The 16,786-nt window shown below is 39.3% G+C and overlaps 1 protein-coding gene across 1 annotated transcript; it reads right to left on the bottom strand.

Moving 5' to 3' along the window:
* On the bottom strand, positions 469 to 16,504 carry LOC107607106 (protein FAR1-RELATED SEQUENCE 5-like). Its single transcript, XM_016309092.1, has 5 exons — positions 16,056 to 16,504; positions 15,088 to 15,865; positions 4,410 to 4,892; positions 1,748 to 1,811; positions 469 to 512 (listed from the first exon to the last, which is right to left on the bottom strand). The coding sequence occupies exons 1-5, from the start codon at positions 16,502 to 16,504 to the stop codon at positions 469 to 471; spliced, it is 1,818 nt and encodes a 605-aa protein (XP_016164578.1).

Below are 16,786 nucleotides of genomic sequence, written 5' to 3'. Positions count from 1 at the left end.
CTAGGAATATAGGTAATTACTTCCTATAGCACATGGTGACACATCAAATCAACTATAATTAAGCTCAATTTCTGTTATTGATAGAATAAGTAAAAAAGCAATTTCAAAAGTTTAATAGTAAATGAGTAAAATGACATAATCTTTCTAGTTCAATAAATTTCAATTCAATCAATTAATGCAACCTATACAAAACATCAATAAAAGGTAATTAGTAAATGGTACAAAATTACCAAACATCCCACAATCTGGATCATCTTCAATCTGCCATTCTAGTTTCAGGGGCCACAACAGGAGACTTAGCTGGTCTAGAACTCATCACGGATTTTTCGTTACTTGTAGATGCACAAACAGGGATATCAGGACCAGGACTTGATGTTTTCACTTGATCAGTAAAAGCAGATTTAGCTGCTGAGGTTGGTGTTGTTCCACCTCCAATGTCCCTACCTTTTTCCATTTTCTACTGATTTTTCACACTGTCATGTCTTTTGCGCTGATCACAAACCAAACAGCATCTTTCGTTACAACATCATAAAAATAACATAGTTTAAAAATCCAAAACACAATATGCCGAATCACCATATAACAAAATTTTAGACATAGTTATAGTATGACATACCTTAGTGAGCATATGAAGATGGCTACTATTATTCTTTTCTTTATCATCATCTACCGGCTCCTTAGGGATTCTACTAGGAACATTAGGACAACTTTTGTTGTAGTGCCTTGTGATGACATGTCATCATGTCATGTTTTTCTATACTTTTTCATACAAGAAATTGATGATTAGTGCTTAAATATTGCATTCTTTTGTGCTTAAATAGTATATTTCCTTGATCTTTTGATTTTATAAATTTTGTAGGAAATGAGTGGAAAAAGAAGCAAAAAAGCACAAATTAAGCTCAAAAAGAGAAAAAAAAGAATTTTGGGACACACTTTGAAGTTTGAGTACGCTTTGGAACCTTAGGCCACGCTTTTAAAAGCATGACCCATGACCATGAATGCCACGACCAAATTAAAGCATGCATGCATGCCATTATGAACCATGCATTATTAAATTGGCATTATTAATGAGCTTTATGGCATTACTAATCAAGCATGCATGTAATACATTATTAAAGCCAATGAATTAATGAATGAATGCTTTAACGTAATGCAATTGGCTTTATTAACTAAGTAATATAACAAAAGCATGCATTATTAAAGCCAATTGGCTAAAGAACATATCATGCAATAAACGTTAATACATTGGCTTTATTAATTAAAGTAAAGCATGCATACATTTAATTAATTAATACCATCATGCATTGACATTATTTGGAAATGAATGGAATGAGAACTCAAATGAATGAACGCTAGCGTTCATTAAAGTAACGGAGCGCTACTTTAAAATTTAAAGGGAAGCCTATCGTTCATTAACAATGAGCGCCATGTTACTTTTCTTACCTTTATTGTGACTATTGAGCTTGGAACCAAGGAAACAAGGCAAGGTGCGATACTCAAAAAAAGGAGCAGTAAGGTTCGAAATGGGGACCAAGAGGAGCACGCACACATGCATCAAAAGGGCGCTAAGTTAACTCAGTTCACTGAGCGCTATGAGTGCAAGGGAATTGGCAAAAATGAAGCCAGCAGGGCTCGAAAGTGGGAGCCTCACTCAAAAGCAAGGGGTGCTACGTTAGATTTCCTAACTGAGCACTATGCCAAGAAGGTTGTCACGAGCCTGGGACAAAGCCATTGAGCGCTGCGTTACCTTTCTCAACGGAGCGCTCCCCTGGAAGGTTCCCACACACCAAACCAACTTGAACCAAGGTAATCTGGATCCATATTCATTCAAAGTCAAATCCAAATCAACCCATTGAAGCCCCAAAGCAAGCAAAGCCCATTGACATAATTCAAAGGCACAAGAACAAGCTAGATTAGAAATTTTATTTAATTTGTAATTTGATTTCAATTTCAATTTAATTTTTATTTTTGTAAAGCCTATAAAAAGGCATCTGTTTCATTTTAGAGAGGAGGCTGGCTCTGTTAGAGCAATAGGAGTAGGGTAGAATAGAGAATTCTCTTTGAAATACTTTTACTTTTTCTGCAATTGTCAATTTGGTTTATGAAATTTGAGTTTCTGAATCTTCTCTTCTGCAATTTCCTCTTCTGCAATTTTTCAATTCAGTTTACATTGAGCTTGAGTTTAAATTCTCTGTTTACATTGCTCCCAATTTAGTTTATGCAATTTACACCTTCCTGCAATTTCTGTTCTTCTGCACTTTCACATTTTCGTTTCCCTTGAAGCTTGATTTACCTATCTGCACATTTACATTCTACACTTTACCTTTGAGCTTACTGCAAATCTGAAATTACTTTTCATGCCTTGGATCTATTACTTTCTTTAAACTTATAGCACCCAGCCCCCTTTACATTTGATGCAATTTGCATTTCTTGTCATTTAAGATTCTGTCAATTTACATTTCTTGCTCTTTAAGCTTCTGTTCACTTTATTTTCTGCAATTTACAATTCATTGTTCTTTACATTCTGTTGCTTCAATTTCACTTCAATTCACCAATGTTAGCTTGACTAGACTAATCACTCACTAAAGTTGCTTGATCCATCAATCCCTGTGGGATCGACCTCGCTCTAAGTGAGTTTTACTACTTGATGCGACCCGGTACACTTGCCGGTGAGTTTTGGTGTGGAAATCTGATTTCCACCCCCATCAAGTTTTTGGCGCCGTTACCGGGGATTGATTTAGATCAACAATGATTAAGTGGGTGAGAAGTCTAGATTAAGCATTTTTTTTGTTTTGTTCTCTGTTTTAAGTTGAAACCAAGGTGTTTGTGTTTTTGCCTCACTAAGAAATTCTCATCTCTGATATGAGTAATTTCAGTTTTCATTGGTTGTATGTTTTACAAAACTCAAATGGAGTTCAACTCATCTTATGATCAAACAAATTTTATGGGATATTACCCACCATCACCAATCTCTAATGGTGGCTGGGAATATCACCAAGAAAATACAAATTCTGAGCACTCCAATCCATGGAGATTTGCTTCAGAGACACAAGATGAGCAAGAAAATCATATGGTATACCAACCACCACCACAAAATGATTCATATCATTATCCTCATGATAGTTGGGAGTATCACCAAGAATTGAAAGAGTATGAACATCTCCCAGAGCCACAAAGTGACTCACACTGTGATGCTAGTTACACAAACCGTGGCTGGGAAGGGAATGTCAACAATTCATACTCCATTCATCAAGAGACATCTTTCCTAGAGTATACTCTCAATAAAGTCATGTAGAATTGTCCACCCTCACTTCCCAGTTTCTCATTTGAAAGTTCTTCATCACTTGATTATGCCTCAACACAAAGTTTCCTCCAAGATCCATACAACTCATCTCACCAACCACAAAATTCATTTCACAACTCACAAAATTCACCCCATAACCCTCAACACAAATTTACTACAACACGTTCATGTCCACAAAATATCTCTCAACCTTCAGAGGATCTCCTTCAAAAGTCTAGAGAATTTTTTGAAAGACAAGAACAATCCTGGAAAAGGCAAGAAACTCTCTACAATAAGATGAATGGATATTTGGAGCAAGCAAGAAGAAACAGAGAATTGCTAAGCAAGGAAGGTGAAGATCAATTGGTGGATAAAAAGGAGAAAGTGGAAGAACAAGAAAGTGAAGAAGTCAGTCAAGAAAATTCACACTCAAGTCAGGCAGAGAAGTACATGAAGGAAGAGCTCATTGAGCCACCAATTCAAAAGGCTCTGGATGAAGATAAAATTCCAATAAACACACAGCAACCAAGTCTTGAATTCAAAGGAGTGAAGGCAACTAACAAGAGCACCAATCATACCCCTGATCCAGCAAGCTAGCTCAATCAAGCCATGTACAAAAGGAAGCTTGCTGAGAGGAGACCAAGAAAGGGGACAATAGCTGAAACTTCTCCCCCCTTGAGGTCATTCCTCTTAACAAACTGGAAGAAGAGGAAGAAAGTGAAGAGCAACATGTCAAGCTAATGACACTAAAGAGCGCTTGTTGGGAGGCAACCCAACCTTATGTAACATTTCATTTCTCTGCTTGGTTTATTTTCTTTCTTTGCTTTCTTTAAATCTCAATAAATTGGCATATGATTACAACCTAAGTTTGGTGTTGCCCTGCAACAATTTGTTTTCAAATCTTTCTGATGATTGCATCAAAAATGAAAGTGTCACACTAAGATTCTAAGTTTGGTGTGCCACTTAATTCTCTATGCAATTCATTGAGCAACACCACTTGTCTGCATAATCATAATGCCCTTTGCAGTGTTATTTTTCTTCTTAGTTGGACAATTTTAGTTTTCTCTTTATTTTAGTCATTTACTTATTTTTAATGCTTTCTTTTATTAACTGTTTTTGTTAATACATCACCAAGAGATCCTTTACTCTTCACCACCAATGGGTCAACAATGTCGTCATCATCTAAATTACCATTGCGTGGATTTTCACCTTGCTTTTGGAGATTTGTAATTGTGTTGACAATATCATTCATTGCTTCAACAAAATCACTTGAGTTCTTAGATGCAACATCCATCAACCTAGAACACTCAGCACCTAACACACCCAAACGACATTTGAGTACCTTATCAGAATCACTTGGATCATCGACGTTTGATTTCATGAAATCACTCTTGGCATGCTTCGTCCATCTCTTGCACACTAAGCATTCTGGAATAACTTCAACATGTTGGGACTTTAGGCATGCAAATATGCGCATTAAGAGAATCCTTCGATTTTTGAACCACAAACACTCACAACAAAGCAACCCTCCAACTCTGTCAAACTCAACCACATGATCAATCTTTGGCATTCCAAAACTGTTACACTTGAAGTATAGTTTTCCACCATCCTGAATTACCAACTGATGCCAGGGCATTTTGGCCAGTTTCACTTACCTTTTCTTTACTGTTTTAGGGTGGTTCCATGTATTTTCTTAGTTAATAAACAAGTTTTGGGTAGATAATCACTTACATCTTGATTCAAGCAAACATTGTGAATTTTATATGATTTTATGAGAATTATGCATGAATTGAGTGATAAAATAGATGATGCATGATCTCATGAGTTAGAACCTAGCTTTGATGCACTTTACTTGCTTGATTTCAGGACAAAAGAAGCAAGGAAGACGCCACGTTAATAGCCACGTTAGTCTAACTAACGTGACCATTAACGTGGAATGGGAGCTACCTTGCAACGTTAATAAGAAAAGTGATCGCCAATAACGCCTTCGTGAGCCATCATAACCCACGTTAGTTGCCACGTTAACTACATTAACATGGAAGCTAACGTGGAGGAAAGGAATGATGAGCCAACATTAGTGACATTCACCTTTGTCACTAACGTTGGAGATGGCAATCACCACCACGTTAGTGGCCACGTTAATACAATTAACGTGAGGCACTAACGTAAGAAGGGGCGTTTGGAGCGTTAGTGACAAAGGTAAGTGTCACTAACGCTCTCGAGGCTGAGGCATGCCCACGTTAGGAGTCACGTTAGCTACACTAACGTGGACTCTAACGTAGGGAGGAAGGGCAACAAGCAAACGTTATTGGAAAAGGTGAATGCCAATAACGTTTGCGAAGGACCAAGAGGCAACGTTAGTGGTCACGTTAGTGCCACTAACGTTGAAGTTAACGTGAACCATCTTGGGTTAGGAACGTTAGTGAAAAAGGTGATCATCACTAACGTTCTCGAACCCACATTTTCACTTAACGTTAACACCACTAACATCCTAACTAACGTCCATGCCTAACTCACACTTTCTCTGCAAGCAAAGCTGAGCCCACTGAAGACTGCAACTGCTTCAACTAAAGATCCAAAGACCCATATCCAAGACTTGAAGAGCCAACTAGAAGATTAGAAGAGTAGTATATATAAGAGTAGTTTTGAACTAGTAAGGGAGCTTTTGGCATTTTAGAGAACTACACTCTGTATATTTTACTTTCTCTGCAACTTCTAGTTTTAGTTTTCATAATGTACTTTACAATTATGCTTTCCATTCCCAGAGCTATGAAAAACTAAACCCTTTTTATTGGGTTAGGGAGATCTGTTGTAATTTGATGGATCAATAATAGTTTTCATTATTCTTCTTCTTTCTTTATCTTGATTTTACTAGAAAGCTTTCAATCTTCATCCTATTGGGTAGTTATCTTGGAAAAGAAGCTATTCATACTTGGATCTCTTCGGACCTTGGAAGAGGAATGAAGAGATCATGCTAGAAATGCTTTCTCATGTTGGACCAAATTGGGATTTGGATGGATATGGTGACATATAATCCTACCAACACTTTGATTTGGGAATACATGTGGTATAATCAGTGACCATACTTCATCTCTTCTCATGAGCAATTAGACCAAGGAATTGGGTATTGATCAAGATTTGAGAGATTGGGTTGCCAAGGAATTGGAATCCAATCACTTAAGATTGCCAAGGAGATCAATGAATGCATTGATTGAGGAAGAGATGAGAATGAACTTGATCCGGAGAATACAACATCTCCTGAGCCCAATGAATCCCCCATTTCTAATCTTACCCATTTTCTTTACTTTCTGCCATTTACTTTTATGATCATCTTCCCCATTCTCCATTTAAGTTTCTGCAATTTACTTTCCGTCATTTACATTCAGTTCTTTATTTCCAGCAATTACATTTTTTGCCATTTACTTTTCCGCCATTTAATTTCCTGTAATTCTCCAATCAAATTCTGCGTAGCTCAACTAGAACATTCCTCCAATTAAAGTTGCTTGACCAATCAATCCCTGTGGGATTCGACCTCACTCTATTGTGAGTTTTTACTTGACGACAATTCGGTATACTTGCCGAGGGAAATCTGTTGAGAGACAAGTTTCCGTGCATCAAGTTTATGGCGCCGTTGCCGGAGATTGATTTTGTATCAACAATGATTAAATTGGTGGATAACTAGATTGAGCATTTTTCTTTCGTTTGATTTAATTTCTGTTTAATTGATTCACTTTCAGTTTCAGTTATTTTCTTCCCGTTACCCCTACCCGTTTGTGGTGTTCTCTTATTTATTACAATTCAGTTCACTAACCCACTAACTGTTTGATATATTGCATCACTCACACTAACAGCATTTTTAACAAGAATACTCTCTATCTCCCTTTTGCTTTGGCCTTGTTGGTTGTATAACAGGTAGAAGAAGTGGGGCTTCAACTTCTTTTTATTCTAAACCTGAGAGAACCTTCCTTAGATTAAGGAGGGAAGCAAGAGGAAAGAGAGTTGTTGGTGCTGAGGAAGAGGAAGAGTACTTTGAACCAGACATGGATGAGAATATGAGAACCATCATGAAGAAGAGGCTCACAACCATGGCAGAGAAGGTCCAGCGCATCATGCTGGGCAAGAGAGAAGAGTTCTGGGATCCTACATAAATCCAAACCCAGGAAACTGTGGAAGTAGCATCCAAAAGCCAACCATACATGTCAATAATTTTGAACTAAAGCCACAGCTCATCACCCTTGTTCAGAACAATTGTTCATTCGGAGGAAGTGTCCAAGAAGATCCCAATCAACATCTCACTACATTCCTGAGGAAATACGTTGCTGTGAAGTCTAATGGTATTCATCCTGACACCTATAGACTACTTCTGTTTCCCTTCTCACTCAAGGACAAAGCATCTAAATGGCTGGAATCCTTCCCGAAGGAGAGTTTAATAACCTGGAAAGATGTGGTGAACAAATTCTTGGCGAGATTCTATCCTCCTCAAAGAATCAACAGGTTGAGAGCTGAGGTACAAACCTTCAGGCAACAAGATGGTGAAACTCTCTATGAAGCATGGGAGAGGTTTAAGGACTTGACAAGAAGGTGTCTGCCAGATATGTTCAATGAATGGGTGCAGTTACACATTTTCTATGAGGGTCTTTCTTACGAATCAAAGAAGGCAGTGAACCACTCATCTGGGGGATCTCTGAACAAGAAAAAGACCATTAAAGAAGCCATAGATGTCATTGAGACTGTAGCTGAGAATGACTACTTCTATGCTTCTGAAAGAGGCAACACTAGAGAAGTGATGGAGCTAAACAATGTAGATGCACTGCTGGCCCAAAACAAGATGATCACCAAGCAGCTGGCTGACCTTACCAAGAAGATGGAGAGGAACCAAGTAGCAGCAATCACCACCTCATCAGCAACCCAAGAAGGAGTGAATGCAGAAGCAGAGGGTGATCAGGAACAAGCTAACTACATTAGAAACTCACCTAGGCAGACCCATGATCCATACTCCAAAACTTATAATCCTGGTTGGAGGAACCACCCAAACTTTGGGTGGGGAAATCAACAAGATCAGAGACGTCACAACCCCAATAACAATGCGGCTCACCAACATTCCACACAGAGATCATATCATCACCCACCTAACAACACATCTCAACATCCATACCAAAGCCAAAATGGCCCTTCTCATCCCTCCAATCTCAACTCACAATCATCCGAAGATAGACTCTCAAGGATTGAGACTCTACTTGAAGGCATATGTAAGGAACTCCAAGATAACAAGGTATTCAAGGAGGAGGTGCGAGCCAATATCAAAAACCAGGGAAACACCATTAAGAGGCTAGAATTTTAAGTGGGATACCTCTCTGAGAAGATTCCCAAACCTACTGACAGCTTCTCAAGTGACACAGAGAAAAACCCAAGAGGTGAAGCAAAGAAAGTAAGATGGAAAGAATGCAAGATGGTCACTATAAGTGATAGGGAGACTGAGGAAGAGCTGAACAAACCCTTCTAACACTATCAAGATACTTCAGCAGAGAAGCAGGAAGAGGGTCACTAAGAAACCAAAATTACACAGAAGGAGATGCTGAAACTCTATGCACCTTTTCCCCAAAGACTCAAAGGTGGTGTAGAAAAGAGAATATACTCAAAGTTCCTTGATATGTTTACATCTCTCTATGTAAACATACCATTCATCAAGGCTCTCCAACAAATGCCCTCATACATTAAGTATATGAAGGAGCTGCTGACCAGGAAAAGCTCACTCAAGGAAGGGCAAACAATAGTGATAAATAAGGAGTACAGTGCTCTCATTCAACCAGAGTTGCCTACAAAAAGGAAGGACCCAGGGAGTTTTCACATCCCCTGTGCCATAGGAGAAACAATGTTTGATAAAGGACTCTGTGACCTGGGAGCAAGCATCAACTTAATGCCTTTATCCCTTATGAAGAAGCTGCAGATCAATGAGCTAATGCCCATAGACGTAGTCATCAGGCTGGCTGACAAAACTCAAAAACAAGCAGTAGAAGTGGTTGAAAAACGTGTTGGTAAAGGTTGGGAACTACTTCCTTCCCACAGACTTTGTCATATTGGAAATGGAAGAGATTCACATTCACCCAATCATATTGGGAAGACCATTCCTAGCTACAGCCAGAGCGCTCATAGATGTGGAGCGAGGAGAGCTAATACTGAGGATACATGACGAACAACTCGCATTCAATGTCTTCAAACCCTCACAAGAAGCAGATCAGGAAAACAAGGAACCTAGGAGAGAGCACGACAAAGCACTGATGGAAGAAACAAGCATTGAAGCACAAGCTGTACACCTGGGAATCCCTTTGGTTGATGAACAAGACAGTCAGTAGTTGTCACAGCTAAAGGAAAATCAGGAGGAACCTAAACCACCAAAGTCATATGAGACCAGCAACAAAATTTCCTTGGAAAAAGAGGTCACAAAGAGCAGGGCAACATCAAAAGGAACAAAGAAGAAGGCACCAAGGAGATGGAGGAACAAGAAGATCCCTACAGAGGACTTCTCTCCAGGGGATAAAGTGATCTCAGCTTATTTCCCAGTTATCCCACCCTATCTCCCCACCATCCCATCTCAGCTACCTAAAGTTTTCACCATCAACAGAATTCTCTCCTTAGAACATGTGGAGATTCTTGATGAAACCAATGGAGATAGATTTACTACGAGGGGGGAAGATTTGAAGCATTACCAACCACCCTGACAAAGTCAGAACGTCAAGCTAGTGACACTAAAGAAGCACTTCATGGGAGGCAACCCATGTTTTGTATGCTTTAAAGTAGTTAATAATGTAAGGTTCATGAATTCCAAATCAACTTTGACATATACTTGAATGAATCCTTTTATGCAGCACATAGTGAAGAACAAGTTTGGTGTTCAAGGCATACTAAGAAGAGCATAAATGCAATTCATATCATGTTACTCTTAGAGCCTTGAACAAAACTTTGTACACCACATGGACACAAACTAAGTTTGGTGTCACCAATGTTGCATACATGAACAATTAAAAAGTCAGTTGGTTTTGCATTCATGAATAGCACTTAGTTAGTTAGAAACAAAAACTTTAAAAAGTAGTTATCCCAATTTTTTTTAAATTTTGCCGCCACTATCCACAATTTCATTAATCACATCCCTTTTGTTTTGTAGGAGAATTGATGGGACAATTGAAGGAGGAGGGTTCGGCCACCACAAAAGGAGAGGACTATACACGTGTCTTCAAGGGGAATGCATTGGGAAATGTTGCCATGCAACATTGAAAGAATGACATGCTTGGAAATCGAACCAACCCCATCATAAAGTTGATGATTCTTATTCTCATCCCATGCTAAACCCCATCCGTTCATCATACACCCACTCCATCAATCCACACCTTTCATTCACTCACCACTTCCCTATATAAGTGGTTCTTATTCCATACTCCCTTTCACATTCCAATACCCATTCTTTACACTTCCCACTCCCGAAACCCAACTCCCCTTACCCCATCAAAGACACACTCCCCACCTTCACATATCAACTCCTACTCATGGCATCATCGAGCTCTAAGAGGCAAAAGAGGAAGGAACCGGTGGAGAGCATCCCTTTCGATGAAGGGAGATTCAAAACTGCATTCCATGAACTCGAATTTGAACAGATAAAACACAAAAAGATATTGCCTGAGTTAACATTCCAATTCAACGAGGATGAGTGCCCACAGATTCGAGAGAAGATTGAACAAAGGGGTTGGCAAAGGCTCACGAACCCAGAAGCAAAGATAAATGCAAACCTCATCAAAGAGTTCTATGCAAATGTGGTCAGAGAAGACAAAACCAAGGCCCCCACCTTCAAAAGTTATGTGAGAGGAACAGAGGTGGACTTCAGCCCCAATGCCATAACAAGGACTCTTCAGCTGAAATCGCCACATTTTGATGAGCCCAGTTATCATGTAAGAATAAGTAATGGCCCCGACAATGATGAACTTGAAGAAATTGTGAACGATATATGTGTTATAGGATCTGACTGGGAAAGGTATTCGGATAGGAGACCCCGGTTCATCAGGAGAGGAGACCTCATCCCGGAAGCCAAGGGATGGTTTGAACTCGTGAGGAGATCTATCCTCCCAGCCGCGAATAATTCTTAGGTCAACACTACTCGAGCTACTATGGTACATTGCTTAATAAAGGGTGGAGGCATCAATGTGCACGAAATTATAGCTGAGGGGATTCAAGAGTCAGCCGAGAAGAATGATCCGGGTGCTAGACTTTGGTATCCCAGCACCATCCTTAGACTGTGTACGAAAGCCAAGGTAGTCTTCGAGGACAGCAATCCAAATTGGGTAAACCCTGGGAGGTTAGTTACGCTATAGCGTATAACTTATGTGGCACCCGCCCAACAACAAAGAAGGCCTCAAATAGGGAAAAGAACATCACAAGAAGGACCTCACTGAGAAGAATCTCATCAAGAAGAATACCAGCAACAAGAGTACTACGATCCAACCAACATAAGCTTGAATCACATTCATGGAGCCATTGAGGAGCTAGCAAGGAGTTATATGGATGGACAAGAACAACAACTGCACATTCAAGCCCAAAGGATGGATCGTCAAGAAGAACTGCTCTCTAATTGGATGGGTCAGCAGAGGGAGTGGCAGAAGCAACAAATGGAGCAGCAACAGGAGCAATACTCCCAGCTCACTCAAGCCATCAATCAAGTGACTGAAAGGCAAGAGCGTCAAGATAAACGCCTTTAAGAACTCAACCAACGTCAGCTAGCTCAAACAAAAGCATTCAATGAGTTCAGCGTGCTTAATGAAGGACGGCAACTACATAGGGAAGAATTCAACATAAGCACTCAAGCTAAGTTGAACTATATGACTGGGCATATGCATAATTTGCACTCTGCAATCCCTAGGTATGATATAGTCCAAAAAGATCTAACAGAACAAGAGGAAAGGAAGGTGAAACAGCAGAAGGAAACATTGAAAAAGAAGATGAAAGATGCTGGCTTCTGGAAAAAGTTAATTGGAAAAAGCAAGGAAAGTGGGGGTTCAAGCACTCAAGAAAAACACAAAGAGGACAAACAAGAGGGAGAGCATAATCACCCCCCATGAGTAAAAGGTGGTGGAGTTCCCTCATTGTCCTATCTTTTTCAAGTTTTAAATAAGGAAAATCATGTATGAAATAGAACATGTTTCTATGATAGTTTAGGATTTTCAATTCTGCCTTTAAGTTTGCATTGCTTAGGCCTATGCTTGCTAGTCTAATGTCACTGCTGCATTTCCACCTTTGCTTACTTGTATGCTTGTCCTTTTAAGTCAAATAAAAAGGGATGTTATGAAAGATCAGAGTGAGGTTCAAATTGTGGAGTAAGTTCTTAAGCTTGTGGTGTAGTAAGTACTTAGCTAAGTTGGTTCACCAAAAAGGTAGGAAGGCAACTATCTGTCCTGAATCATATGCTTGAAACACACCCCATGAGACTAGCTAAATAACAAGATCCTAATAAGAAAAAGGGAAAGAAAAATGAAAGTTGAGAAATAAAGAAAAAGAGTAAGAAATAAGGCTAGGCACCAAGGGTTGAATCTTGAGGCATGTGTCTGTGGTGCTCCTGTGTAAAGGATATACTTGGATGAATAAGCTCTCAGGGGTGCCTTATCACTTGGTAACTTGGGTTAACTAACCCGAGATTATCAGCTGAAAGTCCACTATCAAGAGTACCCTTTGCTACAGAACACTTAGCAACCCAAAGAGGTGCTGGACACCAAAGTCTCAAGAAGGAAAATAACAAACCATGTGCCTGTGGTGTGTATGTATGGGGGAAAGAGACTTAAGGGAGTAAGTCCTTAGGGGTGTCTTAACACCCAGCACCTTGGACCAACTGGTTCGGGAGTGCTGACTGAAAGCTTATCTTAAAGAGTCGCCCTCTCACAAAGCACCTAGTCTAAGAACACAATTAAACCCTGAAAAGATAAAGGGATCAATGAATAAAAGTCTCATAGGGTGCTATCAAGTGAGTATTCCGGGGCATGATAAAGGTCTGAAAATCAGTGAAGGAATGAACCTAAGTTGCTATGCATGAAACCCCATAAAACCAAGGACATGACTTCCACAATAATGACTCATTTCTCTTGACATTTCATTCATCATTCTCATGTTTCAGTACTTGCTTAGGGACAAGCAAGCTTTAAGTTTGGTGTTGTGATGCCAGGGCATTTTGGTCAGTTTCACTGACCTTTTCTTTACTGTTTTAGGGTGGTTTCATGCATTTTCTTAGTTAATAAGTAAGTTTTGGGTAGATAATCACTTACATTTTCATTCAAGCCAACATTGTGAATTTTATATGATTTTATGAGAATTATGCATGAATTGAGTGATAAAATAGATGATGCATAATCTCATGAGTTAGAACCTAGCTTTGATGCACTTTACTTGCTTGATTTCAGGACAAAGGAAGCAAGGAAGATGCCACGTTAATAGCCACGTTAGTCTAACTAACGTGACCATTAACGTGGAATGGGAGCTAACTTGCAACGTTAATAAGAAAAGTGATCGCCAATAACGCCTTCGTGAGCCATCATAACCCACGTTAGTTGCCACGTTAACTACATTAACGTGGAAGCGAACGTGGAGGAAAAGTAAAGCTCCAACGTTAGTGGTAAAAGTGAATGCCACTAACGTTGGAAAAAGGGGCATATTTAGCCACGTTAAGAGTCACGTTAATTACATTAATGTGAACTCTAACGTGGAAGGAACAAAGAAGTGCCAACGTTAGTGACACTCACCTTTGTCACTAACGTTGGACCAAGCCACCATTAGCCACGTTAGTTGCCACGTTAGTTACATTAACGTGGAAGCTAACGTGGAGGAAAGGAATGATGAGCCAACGTTAGTGACACTCACCTTTGTCACTAACGTTGGAGATGGGAGCATTTGGCATTTTGGAGAACTACACTCTGTATATTTTACTTTCTCTGCAACTTCTAGTTTTAGTTTTCATAATGTACTTTACAATTACGCTTTCCATTCCCAGAGCTATGAACAACTAAACCCATTTCATTGGGTTAGGGAGCTCTGTTGTAATTTGATGGATCAATAATAGTTTTTATTATTCTTCTTCTTTCTTTTCTCTTGATTTTACTAGAAAGCTTTCAATCTTCATCCTATTAGGTAGTTATCTTGGAAAAGAAGCTATTCATACTTAGATCTCTTCGGACCTTGGAAGAGGAATGAAGAGATCATGCTAGAAATGCTTTCTCATGTTGGACCAAATTGGGGTTTGGATGGATATGGTGACATATAATCCTACCAACACTTTGATTTGGGAATACATATGGTATAATCAGTGACCATACTTCATCTCTTCTCATGAGCAATTAGACCAAGGAATTGGGTATTGATCAAGATTTGAGAGATTGGGTTGCCAAGGAGATTAATGAATGCATTGATTGAGGAAGAGATCAGAATGAACTTGATCCGAAGAATACAACATCTCCTGACCCCAATGAATCCCCCATTTCTGATCTTACCCATTCTCTTTACTTTCTGCCATTTACTTTTATGATCATCTTCCCCATTCTCCATTTAAGATTCTGCAATTTTACTTTCCGTCATTTACATTCAGTTCTTTATTTCCAGCAATTACATTTTCTGCCATTTACTTTTTCGCCATTTAATTTCGTGCAATTCTCCAATCAAATTCTGCGTAGCTCAACTAGAACATTCCTCCAATTAAAGTTGCTTGACCAATCAATCCCTGTGGGATTTGACCTCACTCTATTGTGAGTTTTTACTTGACGACAATTCGGTATACTTGCCGAGGGAAATCTGATGAGAGACAAGTTTCTATGCATCACCAACTCTGTGTTCATAGCACAAGCACCCTCAATTTCCTTCCTGACCTCCTGGAACATGTTACGAGTGAAATTCTTTGCAGCAAAACCGTCAAGTGCCGGCAAAGAAGTCACAAGTTCTGGATCGGTATATTTACTATTGAACTCTGCATCTCTTTCATTGTTCCTATAATGGCTAACAACAGTCTCCATGTTATTGATGAATTCAAGAAGGGTATCTTTCTTTCTCACATATACTTTTATTAGAAAGTTAATCCCTTCACACTGGGATGTTGTCCTGATTCGCCTAAAAAATTGGTTCCTCAAATATGCAAGAGCCCATAAATTCCTCAACTTATAGGTTTGGTCGACCCAACAGTTGCTTGATAAGTTATACCTCGCCACCATGTCTCCCCACATGACCTCAAACTCTTCAACACTCACATTATCATAAATTAATTTCCTGAAGTCATTTAGAAATCCACTATTCTTAACCTTCTCGCATGCATGCCTGTGTAAGTTCCATGCACATAGTCGATGTGTTGCATAAGGAAATACTTGTTTAATGGCTTCTCTCATTGAAAGATCTCCGTCGGTGACAACTGCCATAGGATATTTATTCCCCATTGCTTCCAAAAAAGTTTTCAACAGCCACTTATATGAACCAATATCCTCGTTAACAAGAAGACCACATCCAAATATGACGGTGTTCCCATGATGATTGCTACTAGAAAATATCACAAGTGGTTTATTGTAGATGTTCCTATTGTAAGTCGAATTAAATGCAAGACATCCCTAAAGCACTCATAATCAATACGGCTAGTCCCATCAGCACAAAACAAATTTTCCAATCGATTCTTATTACTTAATGTGTACTTGCCAAAGAAATAAGAATCATTCCCATCTTTACCTCTCAGGTAACTTACTGCAGCATTTGCATCACCACCCTTTACCTTTTCCTTTCTGTGTTGAGTAATGAGGTTGTACATATCTTTTTGGTTGAATGACAAGTTTGTATATCCACCTTTTTAGTAGCCAAGTATTCCAAGATGTGACAGGTCCTGATGCTTATGTCGTGCAAATTCTTCGCCTGAGCTTTATTCGAGACACTAAATGTGCGATACTCAGACATCATGTTAATGTCGAGTGGATCAACTAATCCATGAGAGTGCTCTTCGTATAATGAAACAACCTTCCATTTATGAATTTTTCTATCTAGTCTTGCACGAATTCTCGCAAGACAACAACTTCGATTTAGGGGTTGGTGGTCCCTGATTCTTTCGTCCTTTTCAACCTCTTCCTTTCTTGAGCCCACCCGATTGCAAACAATTTGGCGCATAATTACACAACCATCGCTATCGCGTCTGACTTCATCCAACCTCACAGCGAAACCGTGCATCATTGCATAAGTCTTGTAGAATCGATAAACATCATCCTAATCTATAAACTCAAGTTGCATGATATCTTCTTGTGACAGCTCTGCTATTCTCTTATCTTGAGGTCTATCTTCATCAACCTCCAAATCGTCGCCTAAAAACTCTAGTTCGTCTCCTCTTGGGAACTCCTCATCGGAGTGTGTTCCAAAAAAATCGCTATCTGACGGCTCCATCTCCCAAAAATCAACATACACCTACAATTTATAAAAATACTAACACATCACCACACAAATAACATTTCACAAATA

This window comes from Arachis ipaensis, chromosome B01, assembly GCF_000816755.2.
Source record: "Arachis ipaensis cultivar K30076 chromosome B01, Araip1.1, whole genome shotgun sequence".
Classification (NCBI taxonomy): domain Eukaryota; kingdom Viridiplantae; phylum Streptophyta; class Magnoliopsida; order Fabales; family Fabaceae; genus Arachis; species Arachis ipaensis.
This window is presented reverse-complemented; position numbering and strand designations above follow the sequence as displayed.